The sequence below is a fragment of the Pimephales promelas genome, chromosome 10 (assembly GCF_988280905.1).
Source record: "Pimephales promelas chromosome 10, fPimPro1.hap1.1, whole genome shotgun sequence".
NCBI lineage: Eukaryota > Metazoa > Chordata > Actinopteri > Cypriniformes > Leuciscidae > Pimephales > Pimephales promelas.
In genome coordinates this window covers 4,213,537-4,231,953 of record NC_142778.1, presented here as the reverse complement: position 1 = coordinate 4,231,953, position 18,417 = coordinate 4,213,537, and the positions used below count along the sequence as shown (strand labels likewise).

The following is an 18,417-nucleotide window of genomic DNA, read 5'->3' as shown; positions in this document are numbered from 1 at the left end:
TTTTCTATTGACAGTTCTAATTATATGTTTTATGTTGTTGATGCGCTCACCTGATAACCAACATTAGTGTTGATATAGTGCTGTTTACTATAGCTTTTGTAAGCTCTCGCTTTTGTAAGGCTATTCACTGCCCCTTAGAAAAAATGAACCATATTTTTGTGATCCATTACTGTTAACCATAGTTTTACGACAAATATCATGATTAAATGGTGGATAACATCGTACCTATAATGTAGAAGAAAAACATACCACTCAGAAATGTCCTGTACAATCAGTGCTTGAGAAAGCCGTTCTTGTTCGTTAACATTGTCAGGGTCTGAATCGAGTTTGAAATTGCCGCCATCCTTTATATTTAAACTAGAGAAGAACTCGTTGTTATGGATGAGCGCGACATTTCCCAAATACGCACTAAACGCTGCCAATCACCACACACTGGGACAGCTAACCAATCACAGCACATTTCGTACTTCGTAAGGAGGAGCTTAATCGAAGCCGGAACTAAACGATGCGTTCGGTGCGTTCTGTAATAATGGAAAATATGTGGAAAATAATGTGTTTTTTGAACAATCAAGCATGAAAGCATGTTCTAGTACACCCCAAAACCAAAGCAAGACTTCATAAAAGGGCATAATAGGACCCATTTAAAACACATTTAGTTTATTAGTACTATTACAGAAATCTTAATTGTTTCAATTGTGTATGACTGATAAATATGTCTTGAGCCCCCCCCCAAAAAACAGTTTGCTCATACTTGCCTGGGTAGGAAGTGAAACCGGCTTCGTCTGATACCTTGTTAATTCTTCATCACTTTTATTTGTGTGTTACACTACACAGCCTATTTGTGACAGGGAAGTTATTCTGTGTGTTTCTGTTTTCTTAAAGCACATTGTCTTCTTCCATGTTGGTTGTGATTGAATTATCTAAGTGAAGTCACAGGGTGAGCGAAAAACACTCCTGAAATATCCCATGTATAACAAGAAGATTCAATCAGATTTAGGGTGGTGTTGGGACTCCAATGCAGCTCATTGTGGTCTCACAAGAGGCTCTCTGTTTGTCCAACAGGATGTGAATTCTCTCTTTCCAAGAGACTCTTAATGATCATTACTACAGGGTTCGTGGCATTCTGAATCATTTATTCCCCTCCTAAACTATGACATGCCTGCTGTGCCCTCAGAACTGAGCTGATTTTAAAACATGGAGAAAACTAAGCAGGAAACTAATATACTTTTACATTTAAGGTTACATACAAGTTCAGCTCAATCAACACGTTTACAGTAATTGTACAGTGGAAATCTATTGCACTGGGAAAAACACAATTTTCAAAGTATAGCCACAAAACTTAAAGGGTCACTCCACCTCTGGAAAGATGAATGTGTATTTAAAATGGCTCATTTATGTAGAAGAAATGTGAAATTATTTTTGAATTTGGAGCTTTCTAGACTGAGAAAAGCAAGAAAATGTATTTTGGCTTATGTGGATGAAAGACATCAACTCCCAGAATGCACTTGCTTCGCTGCCCTAGGAGGCCACGCCTACCGTTAACAGAGCGCAGTCGTTAAACAACAAGTCTAGGCTACTAGTGAGTCTCCGTGATGAGTCAGCCCGATAAAGTGTTTCGAGATCGCCCAAAATGTCCGGGATTGGGCTTTTGCGTTATACATTATGGTAACCCCTAAAGTTACTACTCAGCTTTCTCCACAGAACAAGAGCCTGCTAGCTTAGCTTCCAAAAAAGATGGCTGACACTATGTGTAATCCCAATCCTCCATAATGCATCCGTCTGCGTATTCAGTATGTTCGTCCTTATTTTCAAAACGTTTCTGCCGGTGAAATCAATCGCACTGGCACTGATCTGTGATTGGTCGGTTAGCGTATTAGGTCCACCCTAGAGCCAGACCGATATATCGGCTGACCGATATTATCGGCCGATATTAGGCATTTTCCATAATATCGGTATCGGCAGTTATAATGGTCGATAAATGAATATTTAAAACATAAAATAAAAACGGACGAAACACGCTTCAATCATCTCTCTTTTGCCTGTTATATTGAAAATTTGTTTTACAACTTGCAGTATGATGTTATCTATTGTTAAATTATGGCTCATCATAGACTAGCTAACGCCAATATCATCAGTGGAAGACCGCTAACGTTACCATTAATGAGCTTGGAAACCACAAATGAATTTTTTCTGCCTAAATAAAGTAATGATTACTGTATTTATAGCTAGCATATCTCTAGTTACAGTCTCTGCATTGTAAAATGTAAGTTATACTTGCGAGGAGTGAACATTTAGACATAGAGAAAAAGTATCAAACGTATCTTGTGCAGAAAAGTTAGCTTTTCTTTTTTTCACGTGTGTGAAATCCAACAATATTTAATAAATAAAAAAATATCGGCCGATATATCGGAATATCGGATTTTAAAACCCAAAAATATTTGTATCGTATCGGCCTTCAAAATCCTTCAAAATCCTTTATCGGCCGGGCTCTATTTGGGCGGGTTTGAAAGGGTGAGATCTAGTGCTTGTAGTCTTTATCCCTCTTACACTTCCTCCTACAATTACGTAAAATGATGATTTTTGCGTCATTGTAGGAGGAAGTGAAAAAGGTAAATAGCGGATTTCTCTCGTCTCAGGGGAAAATGAGAGTGTTGCACGACCATTCAATAGTATGACTTGGTTTCTAACAATGGAAAGTTTCTTAATGCAAATGGGTGGAGTGTCCCTTTAAATATCATACTCTACCATTCAAAAGTTGGAGGTCAGTGATGTCTTTAATTTGTTGGAAAGAATTTAATAGTTTTATCCATTTAATTAAATTGATTAAAAGTGACAGTGTATATGCCATGTATATCAATGCTATTCATCAAAGAATCCTTAAACAAATGTATCACGGTTTCTACAGAACAACTGATTTCTAAATTTATATTAATAAGAAATGTTTCTAGGGCAGGAAATCAGCATATTAGAATGACTGGAGTAATGATGCTGAAAATTCAGCTTTGATTACATTTTAAACTATATTCGAATAGAAAACAGTTATTTTAAAATGTAATTATATTAATGTTTTTACTGTATTTTTGATCAAATAAATGAGTGGAAGAAACTTTGTTCAAAAGCATTTAAAAATTTCACTGACCCCAAACTTTTGAGTGGTATTGTTTGTATACTGGTAAGTTAGCATGAGTCATGAGGCTTATCAGCCCTTTCACAGATGCTGTAGATGAGCTAATTTTATCATCTCTCTCTGTGTCTCTGTACAGCTGGTGTCTGCAGACGGCTCTCATGGTTCTGACGGAGGATCTGTGTGTGCAGACACTCCTGCCGATCTGCCGCCCCCTCTGGAGAGGACAGGAGGCATCGGAGACTCCAGACCCCCTTCCTTCCAGTCAGTAACCCTACAGCTGTTTCTCTCTGTGTGTGTGTGTGTTTATTAGCTCGTTCACTGACAGACCAAACTAACGCAGATTCAATTGATATTAGTAGTGATGCACCAAAATGATTTTTGTACTGCAATTGAATTTTTTATTTAGCTAAAAAATAAAACAAAATTAATATTCATTTCATAATTTATGTAATAATCAATTAATGAGTCAAAAATTCAAACATGCACATATTGTTTACATTGTATACAGACATTTAAATTTCACATAAGGCATTTCTAATATCAACGTTTTAATGGTATAATTGTTTTTATTCCAATTCGTTGTTGAAATATTAACATTTAAACAGTATATACAAGTTATATATACTGTTTATTATACATTATACATTATACACCCTACATCCGATGTAGATATTGATTTAAAGACAAGAAAATATGACGAGTTATGAATATAGACCCCAGTGTGTTGTGTGCCTCAAAATATTACAATTAATAATTCCTATAGTGTTTTTCGAGAGGCTGAGACTGTCTTTATGGGTGCATGTACTGTAGGTGAAGGGCTTGAAAATATTTATCTCTACAAAAGGGCGGCACAAAAATGTCAGATCCACGGCTAAATATTGTGTGTGATTTTATCAGATAAACACTCACTGGAGGTGGTTAGGGACCGGAAGTGCTCTGTGTTGACTTGCTCTCATTATCCTTCGGTCTCAAAGGCACCAGTTTCCTCTAATGTGGGCTAATCAGAGCCCTAACCCAGAGAGCGCTAGCACGTCAATATCTTTAATGACATCTGCCTGATCACAAGAGGTGTGTTAAGAGGAGCTGTGCGAGTCTCTGAGCTGTGCGTTTACATTTTCCAATAATCCGAGGAGCCCATTACTTGTGAATCTAATCAACCCTACTGACCCTCGTAGACAGACACGCTCATCAATTTAGATTGAGGATTTTCCTACAAAGGCATCGACTGCTTTAAGTGCTTGGTTTGTTAGGGATGTGAAGCATTATTTGGGCTGCACAGCTAATCAGATTGTGTTATGGCCTTTATTAAACTGCAAAAGGCTATAGTTTAATTAAATAAATTAAATTGTCAAAGCTCAAAGTGAAGGAGTTGCATTTTTCCTTTAAGGGTGCATTTTGAATCATTGTTACAGTCTTTTCACATTTGGTCTCAGAGTTCATATTTTTCAATGTAAATTATGTATTTTTAAATAATATAATAACTTAAAGAGAGTACACTTTCATGACTGTTTCTTAATAAACTTAATAAGAGTGTTAAGTGTGTTAGTAACTTATAACTTGTAATATGAAATTAAAAGTTTTACTTTAAAGTCCATTTAAAATAATTTAGTTGTTTTAAAGGGATAATTCACTTTGAAATTAATTTTTGGTATGTTTTAGCTTACCTTAAGGGCATCCAAGATGTAGGTGTCTTTGTTTCCGCAGTAGTTTCAATTTTGATATTTTTAGGTCAAACCGTTCTTGTCTGTCAGTCATATAATGGAGGTCTATGGTCACCACCTCAAAGAGCATGCACAGAGAAGTCCAAATTAAACATGATTTAATGACTCGTAAATGTAAGTACACATTGGATACATCTTGGATGCCCTTGAGGTAAGCTAAAACATACCAAAAATGAATTTCAAAGTGAATTATCCCTTTAACTAACAAACTAAAGCACATGTAAAGTACTTGATTATTATGTGTTATTCAGGATTGCGTTTAAAGTGAATATATTTTAAATGTAATAAATGGCAACTTCGTCATTTTCAAATATAATTACTAATATATTTAATTAAATATGCATGACATACAAGTGTCTGTGGAAATTATATTAACGTATATATTTTAGTTACCATAAATGTAAGTCAAAAACACTCTTTAGGTTCAACTAATTGTACTTTTAAATATAACACATTTTCATTTCATTGTAAATAACATGTAACAAATAACAGATATATTATTTGTTTGATTTCAAAGGTGCATTTGGTTCATGGCTTTATTCTTTATTGAATTTTTAAAAAAATCCCTATGGAGAAATTGAATGAGAAAAATACTCCTGGAACCCAGGGCAGTTATTGTTGCGCTCTATTGTGATTTTTAATGTTAATGATTTCACAGTTCAAATCTCACAAATAATACCATGTGATTTACTTTGACAAAATCGTGCAGGCCTTTTTATATAGATTTTGATATTTGTTGTTTTGCTGCCTATATCAGTGGTTTTTCCCACAGGTCTGTTTGTGCCATTGTTGGTCAGTGGGTCTCTTTATCTGCATGTAACCACATGTGTGTGCATAGTTGTTTGTCCTGCTGGTGTTTCCTGTCTGTGTCTGTGTGTGTGTGTGTGTGTGTGTTTCCTGTTCTGTCTGTCAGGCAGCATGACTCCCCTCTGTGAGAGTGTTTGTGTCCAGGTTAATTAATTATTCATACACTGTGAGTGAACACAGCCAAATGTAGTTAAGAGAAATACAGCAGCAACCTGTGAGCGCCCTCTGCTGGTGATCCTCAAAACATACGGGTACGGATCCTTCTCACACAGAAGCTGTACTTTTCCCCAAACACTTCAGCTGATACAGTATGTATGCCGCCAAATCACAAACTGGAGTTTTCTTTAATCACAACTTTCTGAGTTGAGAATGGTTATTTGTGATCTGTGAATGTTTACTGTACATTGTGTGTGTGTGGCATGTGTCACTCAGCGATGTGTTTATCACTGCCTGTCTTCTGAACACCCAGCCTTCATCTTTCTTATGTCCGCTTTTCATGCAGTGCGAATGCCGCAGGAAGTCAGGATGACCTGGTCAACGACACCGAGCCTGAGGTGGGTCCATCGCTGCGAAGAGATCGAGAGAGGGAGAGAGAAAGGCCTCGTAGGAAAGATGCACATGACCATGGTGAGTTTCCCCAGGTCTGTTTAGTGAGGATGAGGAAACCCCGCAGGCTTGTTTGATGAGTGTTGTCTTCTGCAGGAGGCCGGTTAAACGGTCACTCTCGGCCGGAGCGCAGACAGGAGATCGCAGGCTATGAGAGCTCCTCCACGCTCATGAGTAGTGAGCTGGACACCACCAGCTTCTTCGACTCCGAGGAGGACGACTCGGCCAGCAGGTGAGGTTGAAACACTTTCAACAGGGATTTTCAAACAAGGAATTTTCTGACTCTTTTAAAATGGAAGTTTGATGTAGACATTATGTATGTAGACTTTCACAATGCAAAACTCCTAGTACACACAGTGTTTATGAAAACTCATCAACAGGGCCATTCAATTAAAAAAAAAAGCATTGCTTTTTTTCTCTTCTTGCATGCAACCATTCGTGGAAAATTTTGCAGAATTTTAAAATATTTTTGTCCTCTACCGGTCGACTATCTGCTATCTATGATCTATGAAAGTAGTTCACTTTTGATAATTTACTCACCCCATGTCACCCAAGATGTCCATGTCTTTCTTTCTTCAGTCGAACAGAAATTAAGGTTTTTGAGGAAAACATTCCAGGATTTTTCTCCATATAATGGACTTCATTGGGAACCAAACAGTTCAAGGTCCAAATGAGAGTTTCAGTGCAGCTTCAAAGGGCTTTAAACGACACCAGATGATGAATAAGGGTCTTATCTAGCGAAACAATCGGTCATTTAAAAAATAAATAAAAAAGTTTAAGTTTTAGAAACACAAATGCTCACCTAACCATTTGGACCTTGAAATGATTCAAAAAAAGATTCGTTCATTTTGATAAACGAGTTCGAACAGGAGAGTCACAAACGATGAAGCGATCGTTAAATGATCTTTTCGCTTGATAAGACCCTTATTCATCGTCTGGAATCGTTTAAAGCCCTTTGAACAGTTTGCAGTTTGTACTAAAACTGTCTTTTGGACCTTGAACCATTTGGTTCCCAATGAAGTCCATTATATGGAGAAAAATCCTGGAATGTTTTCATTTAAAAACCTTAATTTCTTTTCGACTGAAGAAAAAAAGACATGGACATCTTGGATGACATGGGGGTGAGTAAATTATCAGGAAAACTACGTACTCCTTTAAAATGCACGTTGGTCAGTCAGATTGTAAAGAGAAAATGCAATCTACTCTACTATTAGCACCTTGAGAATTGTTTGGACAATAAAGCAGATTTAGCCCCAATTCACAATATTTTCTTTGTCATCATAATCATTTTCTAGGGCTGTCAAACGAAATTCTAAATAAAAATAAAATTCAAAATAAAAGTTTGTGTTTACATAATATATGTGGGTGCACTGTGTATGATTATTTTTTATATATATAAATACACACACATGCATGTATATATTTAAGAAAAAAATAGTATTTATGTATAAAATATTTATATTATTATAATATATATAATATTTTTATATTATAATATACAGTATAATATATTATAATATATTATTATGTAAATATTTATATGCATGAAAATATTTCTTAAAAATATACATGCATGTGTGTGTATTTATATATATATATAAAATAATTATACACAGTGCACCCACATATATTATGTAAACACAAACTTTTATTTTGAATGCGATTCATTGTTTGACAGCCCTATAATTTTCATTACACTGATACAGTCTGTGTTTTTTTTTTTTTTATATTACAGTAACCATGATGTATAATCTTAATAATAGTAAAATAAAATATATGTTAATCTTTATGTTTCACATTACAGTAATGAGAATTATGGGGCTTAATGATGGCCTGAAAACAATGTAAAAATGCAAAAAGTCCTAGCAGTTTATGCACAGTATTTTTGCATAAAGATAATAAAATCTATAATTAGGACCCGTAAAAATACTTAGCATTTTTACTCCATTTTAAGGACAATTCTGGCACATGTACAGAGGTCAGTATTAACAACGATAATTTGCATGCAGGCATGTTGAAATTATACAGATTGTAAGAGTAAGCATCAGAGAGGAGGCGAAACTATTCATGATACATATATAGAAAATGGCTCCTTTAAACACTTAAATGACTTAATGCACATTCAAATCACATGCTCTGGAAAGCCAACACAAAGCATGGTTTTCCATGGTCTCATACACTACTACACTAACTCAAAGGATTGAATGGTAGGAATCACATGACTATCAGGACCAATCAGAGCTGAGAGGACTGTAACGTGCATTATATGTGCACAAAAGACACTAGATATGATGTTTTGAAGATTCATCTGTGATGCCACTGCAGGTTCAGCAGCTCTACGGAGCAGAGCACATCGTCACGTCTCATGAGACGCCATCGGCGCCGCAGACGGAAACCCAAAGCACCCAGGATGGAGAGGGTGAGACTCCCGCGCCTGATAAACATTGTGTTTGTATCCGGCTATCATTGTTGAGCTGTTTCTTTAAGTGTCCTTATCTCTGTTTCTCTCCAGTCCTCATCGTTCAGCAGCATAACTGACTCCACCATGTCTCTGAACATCATAACTGTCACGTTAAACATGGGTGAGTATAGTATAGTAAATAGTGTTTTACCGCACTCTCATAATACTAAATCTATACTCTGCTCCTCATCTCTCCATTTTGTTTTCCTCTGTTCCTCTTGCTATAGAGAAGTATAATTTTCTGGGGATTAGTATAGTCGGGCAGAGTAATGAGAGGGGTGATGGAGGGATCTACATCGGCTCCATCATGAAGGGCGGCGCGGTGGCCGCTGACGGACGCATTGAGCCTGGTGACATGCTTCTGCAGGTCAGTCACTCTGTCATGGTCTGTTTTGGCTGTTTCGAAGAGATTTCTAACAGTTGCTTTTGTCTTGTAGGTGAACGATATCAACTTTGAGAACATGAGTAATGATGATGCAGTGAGGGTGCTGCGAGAGATTGTCCATAAACCTGGGTAAGAAGTGGATGCTGTGATGTTTGCTTCTCTTGTTACGGGCTAGATGATATTTATGTCAGCACTGACGTTACCTATGATCGTGCATCTTCACGTTTACAGACCCATCATACTGACTGTAGCCAAATGTTGGGATCCAAACCCCCGTAGCTGTTTCACCCTCCCAAGAAGTAAGAGATACTGGGTTACAGTGCTGTTCAAGTCAACCTTAAAGGAGTAGTTCACTTTAAAAAAAACTTTTGCAGATAATTTACTCACCCTCATGTCACTCATCCAAGATGTCCATGTCTTTCTTTCTTCAGTCGAAAAGAAATTAAGGTTTTTAAATGAAAACATTCCAGGATTTTTCTCCATATAATGGAGTTCAATGGGAACCAAACGGTTCAAGGTCCAAATGAGAGTTTCAGTGCAAACTGCAAACTGTTCAAAGGGCTTTAAACTATTTCAGACGATGAATAAGGGTCTTATCAAGCGAAGGAATCGCTCATTTAAAAAAAAAAAAAAAGTTTAAGTTTTATGCCTGGTTCAGATTACACGATTTTAGCCCGATTTTGGCACGATCCGTTTGATGTAGGGTGTCGTGGGGATTCGTAAAAGTCAACGGGCGTCGGGACGCAAGATTCGATCGTATCATCTCGTATAGTGTGTCATAGTGGGCGACAACTTATGTTGCGTAAGACTAGCATGTTTAATTTTTTTAACAGTATGAGGTTGACCAATAGCAGCACAGAAGCTTTTCCGTGCACAACTTTCAAAAATGGCGAAACGAAAGAGAGACGATGGTAAAAAATATATAAGTAAACAATATTTTACCTCAAGTTCTCTTTGCAGGATCTTTTTTTTCTTTCTTTTTTACTTTTTTCAGCCAATACGCTTCATACATTGTTTGTTTACGTTTGTTTCCAGAAGTCACTCGCTACTAGTTTTGCCTTCTCGATGACATTTCAGGAACCAACTTGTTGTCTGACATGTTTCATATTCATGACACGACAAGATTTTAGGAGTTAAAATCGTGTAATCTTAACAGACAAAAAAATTGTGTAATTTTCACCTTGCTCTGTTCTGTGATGCACATTCGTGACTCTCCTGTTCGAACTCGTTCATCAAAATGAACAAATCTTTTTTCGAGTCATTTTGTTGATTAAGTTCGTTGAACTAAATGATTTGAAAAAAGAGCAATTTGTGCTTATAAAACTTAAACTGTTATTTATTTTTATAAATATAGCTTGATCAGACCCTTATTCATCGTCTGGTGTCGTTTAAAGCCCTTTGAAGCTGCACTTAAACTCTCATTTGGACCTTGAACCGTTTGGTTCCCATTGAAGTCCATTATATGGAGAAAATCCTGGAATATTTTCATCAGAAACCTTAATTTCTTTTCAACTGAAGAAAGAAAGACATGGACATCTCGGATGACATGGGGGTGAGTAAATTATCAGCAAAAGTTTTTTTCTAAAAGTGGTTTTCACAACCATTTCACTTTCACAGTTAAATGACTTTCTTTTACTGTTCTTGACCTTTTTGGATTCAAATGACCAAGTGACTTCCCCTGTGTTCATTCAGGTGAGCCGATCCGTCCCATAGATCCTGCTGCCTGGGTGTCTCACACGGCCGCTATGACGGGGGCGTACCCAGTGTACGGTATGAGCCCTTCCATGAGTACAATCACCTCCACCAGCTCCTCCATCACAAGCTCCATTCCAGAGACTGAGCGTAAGTGTTTATCCACCCACCCTTCCCATAGTCCACCTCTGCTGGGCCCGCTGTCTGTCGCCAGAGGATGACTTCATCTGCTAGTCCACTGCTTACTGTGTTTCGATCGTAGCCCTCATCAACTGAGTGTGTCAAATGGAAATCAAAAATTTGTGATTTGTCTTGAATGAAATACAAAAACTAAACTTTGGAAATTAGGGCCACCCTTGTGGAAAAGAAGCACACATTTGCAGACCAAAGAATACTTATTACAGAAATAATATACTTTAAAGTCTCCGTGAACCGGAAGTAGCAACTGATTTTACTTCAGTGTTACTTAAGTGAAACGTAATATCGAAGGCTGGGTTTTATTTTAGCGCACCGCCTCTCCATCTCCAACGGTAAAGCGTTTTCAACCCAATCATTGGAAACATCATTCCAGACCAGAAGTAACTTTTCAGATTTTGATTACTATGACAAACACATTTTTTTCGGAATATTAACTTGCTCGGAATAAACGTTTTACGAGTTGTCACTTTTACAAGTTGATTATACTGCAATGTATGTCACACGGCGCATGACGCCCCTCCCACGATTGTTGATATACATCAGTGTTTCAACACAGACCCGCCCTGAGCGAGCTGTCATCATAGTCCGTCATTGTTGATACACTGGAGCAGAATGGCGTCTAAGCGATTGTGTTTTTCTGTTCTTGGGAGCAATAACAAACACACAAATCATTTTGATCTTCCTAAATTTGAACCGCTGAAGACGCAGTGGCTGAGATTTGTTTACGATGGGAATATTTCCCACGATCAACAACAATGCTTTCATGTTTGCGCGAATAATTTATCGTAGACTTCTTTATAAACGATAAAAAATATCTTTCTTTTCATCCCAGGATGTCTTTCGTAAGAGCAGGGGTGTAACCCCGGCATCCTGGCCAAATTTGCCCAGTAGCCTCTGTCCATCATGGCCTCCTAATCATCCTCATATACACCAATTGGCTTCATCACTGTCTCCTCTCCACCAGTAAGCTGGTGTGTGGTGAGCGTTCTGGCGCAATATGGCTGCCGTCGCATCATCCAGGTGGATGCTGCACATTGGTGGTGGTTGAGGAGATCCCCCCTTCTATGTGAAGCGCTTTGAGTGTCCAGAAAAGCGCTATATAAATGTAACGAATTATTATTATTATTATTTTCTGGAAATGGGGTTTTATATTTGTTTGAACATACTTTTAAGATTTGAAGTGCACATTGATTACAATTAAGCACACTTCTTTTTCACAAGGGAAATCCAGAGCTCTTCTCATATGTAATTAGTTGGTAATGGCTACAGCACCTTGATGTTCTCACGGAGCACATTTTTGTAATTCACCCACATCTGTGGACTGCTCTGCACCTTCTGACTGTGCTTTACTCTGCAGGGTTCGAGGATTTCCATCTGTCCATCCATAGTGACATGGCAGCAGTAGCCAAAGCGATGGCATCGGCAGAGTCAGGCCTGGAGGTGCGAGACAGAATGTGGCTGAAGATTACCATCCCTAATGCATTCATAGGTAAAACTGCACCCTCATTCTTAAAAATTCATAAACTCATCTGGGCGTGGGGAGGAAATATCACCAAAAATTAAATAAAAAAAACGTTATATCTGTTATCTGGAATCATTTTCAGTATCTATCTAGTTTACAGACACTTTTGTATTTGATTTGATTGGTAACAGCCATAATTGTTAATTGTTAAAGAATTGAAATATTTGACATAAATGGATGTCACTATCTATAGACCTTATGTAGCCCCGCCCCTTTTCAGCGTGCGCTCGTTGTCTTTTGTCTTCCGGTCTGTATTTTCACAGTGATCTTGCCTATTTATGAATGAACGGCTCGTTTTAAAATCTTCCCGGTCTACTGACATTTGTTAAGACATCTGCTTTAAACATTACAATCCTCATGATTGTTAACTCTAAAATAAGTAAATCCACTTCAAAAGCTAATTACTCCTGGACAGCGATGCCATAGAGATATACAGAGCGACCGCAAAAACGGAAGTTCAAAGACAATATTCTAAAGATGGCGGCGCCCTTGTTTCTCTGGTGCATAAGGTCTATAGTGGTGTTTTTTTATCTCTTTTTTAAAAAAAATTAAATGGAAGTAGCAATGAATCACTTCTTCTGTACATCTGAGCATAACGGATTTGCAAAAAATACCAAATGTAGGCAGGACTTGGTTCCATTCATCAGATGTTGATTGGATATTGAGATGTGGGCTTGACACTCAAAAGTGGAGGCCGATGAACGTTAGCTTTCAGGGGCGGATTTAAGTGACTAAGGATTGGGGAAGTCCTACCAAAGAGAAGTCGTTTTCACCGGAAGATCCAGTTATGACATTTTGATGAAACATTTCAAGGTTAAAATAAAAGAAATTAAACTTATGCGCTTCATTGATGGGGTCAATTTTAATATCATGCCCACTTTAAAGATGTGATTTTCCAGCACCTCATTACTTTTTTAATTTTAAAACATCAACATACAAATGTATTTAGACACTTAAAGGGATCTTTTACTTATCTCTGGGAGTCCATATAGTGCAAGTGAATAGGTTCTGAAATGTCGATGCTCCAAAAAGCACACAGTCATCGTTACATCCATGTGGAAGAATCGATGTCTTCTGAAGCGTGTTGTGAAGCTTGACAGTCCACTGCACTTCTCACGTGAGCTTCACAAAACGCTTATGTTTACAACCCTTAAAAGCACATACGACGGTGATAGTTTATATGATTTAACATATTACTATTTTTCTCACATACAATTATCGCTTTGCTTTAGCAGACATTAATTCATCCAATGGGGTTGTATGGGTTAAAACAATGATGGCTGTGTTTATGTCACAGAGTTGGATTATTTTTTTTATAAAAGTCTTTACATGAGGGTGAGTAACTGATGAGAGAATTTGTATTTTTGGTTGAGCTATCTCTTTAAGAAAGATAGAATACCTTTCAAGCAGCAAAACATTACGCAAATGTTAGGTTTTTTATTATAAAACAATAGATACGCTGCTCAAAATGAAGAGAAACAGTATTTGGAGGCTTTGTGGTTGTTAAAGGGATAGTTCACTTTGAAATTAAGTTTTTTGATGTTTTAGCTTACCTCAAGGGCATCCAAGATGTAGGCGTCTTTGTTTTTTGCAGTATTTTCCATTTTGATATTTTTAGGTCAAACCGTTCTTGTCTGTCAGTCATATAATGGAGGTCTATGGTCACCACCTCAAAGAGCATGCACAGAGAAGTCCAAATTAAACACGATTTAATGACTCGTAAATACTGTTCGTTTTCTCACACAAACTGCTCGTTTCGTGTCTTGGGCCGTCAATGTGCACTTACATTTACGAGTCATTAAATCATGTGTAATTTGGACTTCTCTGTGCATGCTTTTTGAGGTGGTGACCATAGACCTCCATTATATGACTGACAGACACGAACGGTTTGAGCTAAAAATATCAAAATTGAAACTACTGCGGAAACAAAGACACCTACATCTTGGATGCCCTTGAGGTAAGATAAAACATATAAAAAATTAATCTCAAATTGAACTATCCCTTTAATGTTGATAGTTAATGTGATGAATTACACCTGTGCATGTTCTGCTAGGACAACAGTGTCTTCAGAGGTGAAATATTAGTTTTTCCTATCAGGTTCAGATGTGGTGGATTGGCTGTATCATCACGTCGAGGGCTTTACTGACAGACGGGAGGCACGCAAATACGCCAGCAACCTGCTGAAAGCCGGCTACATCCGCCACACTGTCAACAAGATCACCTTCTCTGAACAGTGCTATTACATCTTTGGGGACCTCTGTGGCAGTGAGTGCATGATCTTTAGTTCTTAGATTTCTCCCCAATCTTTCACGTTGAAGCATCTTTTATTTATTCATTTGGAGTAAACTCTATTTCCCTCCTGTTTGTTCCTCTTCTCTCTCAGATATGGCCTGTCTCACCTTGCATGACCATGACGGTTCTAGTGGGGCGTCTGACCAGGACACTCTGGCTCCGTTGCCCCACCCTGGGGTGGCTCCCTGGCCTCTCACCTTCCCTTATCAGTACCCGATCCCTCACCCGTACAATCCCCATCCTGTGCACGATCCCACATACAGCTTCACTGCAGGGGGCGGCAGCGCCGGTAGCCCTCACAGCGAAGGTGAGGAAGGGCGCTTGGGGCAAAAATACCACCAAAATGAACAAAAATGCCCCTCAGGGTCAAGTAATGCCTCTATACAATTAAACTATATTTATTTACATTTAGATCTAATCCATGTTGTTTCAAGGATTTCTTTTTGCATGGATTTGTTTTTTTAAAAAGCAGTACGCTAGTTCATAAATGGTTCTCAGCTTGATTTACTTGTTTACTAGTCTAAAATAATTTCCAAAAGAAGATGTCGAGGGCTTGCAGCCAGAGGGGCGTATGTGGCTTTTAACAAACTTTACAAGAGAGAAAAAAAAAATGTTGACCACACTTCAGTCACCTGTATTATTAACCTTAAACCACAAACACTGCAACCACAGGCATACTTACATGAATGAGTATTTAAGTAAAAAATGTATGGCATTTTAACACAATGAACATGTTCTAAAACATTTTCAAAAAAAAGTCAAATACGTCAGATACGCCTTTTTGTTGCTTTATTCAATATAGTTTTATCTCAGATAGGAATTTTTGGCACCATTGGATAGAGCTCATCGAGACCTTTATTTTGATATAAAGAACTCATATTCACTCAAAATGCCACTTATTTAGGGGGGGGGGGGGGACAACACAACACATATATATTAAAGGTACAATATGCAGGATTTTTGCAGTAAAATATTCAAAAACCACTAGGCTAATCTTATATATTTTTTTTAGTTGATTACTTACAATATCCCAAATGTTCACCAAAAGAGCTCACCAAAATTGGACCATTGAAGACTGGAAAAATGTTGCCTGATCTGATGAGTCTCGATTTCTGTAGAGACATTCAGATGGTAGAGTCAGAATTTGGCGTAAACAGAATGAGAACATGGATCCATCATGCCTTGTTACCACTGTGCAGGCTGGTGGTGGTGGTGTAATGGTGTGACTTTAGGCCCCTTAGTGCCAATTGGGCATCATTTAAATGCCACAGCCTACCTGAGTATTGTTTCTGACCATCTTCATCCATTTATGGCCACAATGTACCCATCCTCTGATGGCTACTTCCAGCAGGATAATGCACCATGTCACAAAGTTCGAATCATTTCAAACTGGTTTCTTGAACATGACAATGAGTTCACTGTACTAAAATGAATCAATGCCACATAAAATTAAGGCAGAACACAGTATTAGTATGGTGTTCATCATCAACATACGCCTTAGAGGTTAGCGACCCCTGGTGGCGAAAAATCTTGCATATTGTACCTTTAAATTATAGGTAATTATTTCCAAAAAAGTGCAAATAATATTCGTTATCCTAACCCTGCATTCTACTCCACCCTTTCAGTGATGGAAAAAACATATTTTAAACAGAAAGTCTCACATTTCCTTTCTTTCATTTTGCGCGCAGGCAGTCGAAGCACCGGCTCGAATCGCAGCGGTAGCAAAAACGACGTGAACGCAGCGGCTGGAACGCAGGAGTCTGGAGGCCGCTCTGGCAGTGGCAGCGAGTCCGAGAAAAGAGAGAAGGCCCCCAGCGAACGCTCTGCAGCGCCCCCTAGCGAACACAGCGTGCGCAGCTCACACACCATCCGAAGCACCCAGAGCCTGGTGTGCGTACCGCCCGGCCTCCCTCCACAGCCACAGACACCCTCCACAGCAGCCCCGGGCTCTCCTCCAGAACGAGACCTGTCCTCGGTGCCACCCGAACTCACTGCCTCGCGCCAATCCTTCCGCATGGCCATGGGGAACCCCAGCGAGTTCTTCGTCGACGTCATGTGATGTGCTACAGGTGACCCAGAGGGCCGACTCAACATGCGCAGGCATGTGAAATCAAGAAAGAAAGATGGGAAGGAAGACCAGAAAGAAATGCATTGACATTTTAGCTGGTGGAGCGCGCCGAGTGTCCCTCCTAACTCTCCTCCTGTGTCCTGTGGCTTGCACTTTCTTCAGTGAAGAAGACTGGAACAGATCACGTATCCCATCATGCCCTCAGAGACCAGAGTTCTCTGATTAATGGAGATTCAGTGATGAAGTCTGAGTGAAGGTGAATGCTGGCTGGTTTTTGTGTACTTTTTATGTACTTTACCTGCGTTTTATAACATTTTGTCCTCTGACCAGTTTATTATCCTCAAGCTAAGATCTGTTTATCAATCGAAGATAAACTAATTCAAGCGAAATGAAAGAAAAGCATGAGACACGGGGAAGAAAAGTGAGGTAATCTTCTACTTCTAAATCATTTTTTTGCTTTTTAAAGGATGAACAAATCATTTTTAATGATTTAAAAAAAGACAAACGCTATCAAAAGATAGAATCTTTGGCAATTATTTACTATTTATGACTTTAATTTTCTGCTAATAATTGTGGAGAGTGAGAGAGAGAGTTAAAAAGAGAGTTTTTAAGTTTACAGACAGGACTTTTAAAGTCTGCCTTACCTTCGGGTTAAAATGAATTTATTAAACATGATACATGACGGTTTTTTTGTTTTTGTTTCTAATAACGTGAACCATTGAATTCTGCACAATAAGACCAGGGACTTTTATTAATAAGTAGCTTAAGTCAAATATGATTTGATGTTGATTTAAATAAATTAATTTGGGAGATATTCAGTCCTGTACTGTTATTCTTTGTAATATTCTACCTGTATTATGTGTGGAGATCAAAAGATCAAAATGGACCTTTAATGTTTCTATATTATCAGCACCCCTGAATGAACCTGATGATGATGCACTATTATAATGTGATGAAGAGCAGCTCTCTTCACTCTCTCACTCTTCCCCAAACAACACAGTACTTAATATGTTGATGTTTGTCATCATTAACGATCAGCACTCAGCTTTATTGTTTCTCTGTAAACCTTTGATCATTTTTCTCAGATGCATTTATCACATGTTTAATTATTGGAAAACAGTATTAAATGGTTCAGTTTAATACTCACTGTACACTGTTTTATGACAAAACAAATGGTTTTATTTATAAATATAGTTTATTGCCTAAAGACTGTGTGTGGATCTTTCCTGAGTCCTGAGCTCGAGGGACGTCAGCTGATTTCGACTCGCACTTTGTTTTAACGTGGTAGAGAATGATGGGTTGATTTTTGCTCATAGAGAATGTTTTTCCACAATGATTCTGACTGTCGGCCGTAGTTTAATGGTGGAAAAAAGTATTTTGTTCTCTTTGGCTGTCAGAAGAGCTGTTCTAAGATTTACATTTTCACTGTATCAAAAGAAGATCCAGGGACAAGCTGTAATTTATATACAACTCAGAATGAACCAAATGAAGCGTCTCGAGGTGATGTATAAAGGTTTGCCTTTCAGAGCAAAACAGAA

At 38.1% G+C, this 18,417-nt stretch overlaps 1 protein-coding gene across 2 annotated transcripts in view; it reads left to right on the top strand.

Annotated features, from left to right (window-relative positions):
- Positions 1-18,088, top strand: part of dvl3b (dishevelled segment polarity protein 3b) — a 35,698-nt gene extending 17,610 nt beyond the window's left edge. Inside the window, exons 3-15 of one of the 2 annotated variants that reach the window (XM_089135296.1) lie at positions 3,264-3,388; positions 6,158-6,282; positions 6,358-6,493; positions 8,587-8,680; positions 8,774-8,843; positions 8,950-9,089; positions 9,160-9,236; positions 9,339-9,406; positions 10,800-10,877; positions 12,355-12,486; positions 14,617-14,784; positions 14,903-15,118; positions 16,500-18,088. In XM_089135296.1, coding sequence (XP_088991422.1) covers positions 3,264-3,388; positions 6,158-6,282; positions 6,358-6,493; positions 8,587-8,680; positions 8,774-8,843; positions 8,950-9,089; positions 9,160-9,236; positions 9,339-9,406; positions 10,800-10,877; positions 12,355-12,486; positions 14,617-14,784; positions 14,903-15,118; positions 16,500-16,870 — 1,800 coding nt within the window. In that variant the 3' untranslated portion in view covers positions 16,871-18,088. Of the gene's footprint in view, positions 1-3,263; positions 3,389-6,157; positions 6,283-6,357; positions 6,494-8,586; positions 8,681-8,773; positions 8,844-8,949; positions 9,090-9,159; positions 9,237-9,338; positions 9,407-10,799; positions 10,950-12,354; positions 12,487-14,616; positions 14,785-14,902; positions 15,119-16,499 lie in introns of both variants that reach the window. The other variant, XM_089135295.1, reaches the window with a different exon arrangement.
- Positions 18,089-18,417: the final 329 nt, after the last annotated feature.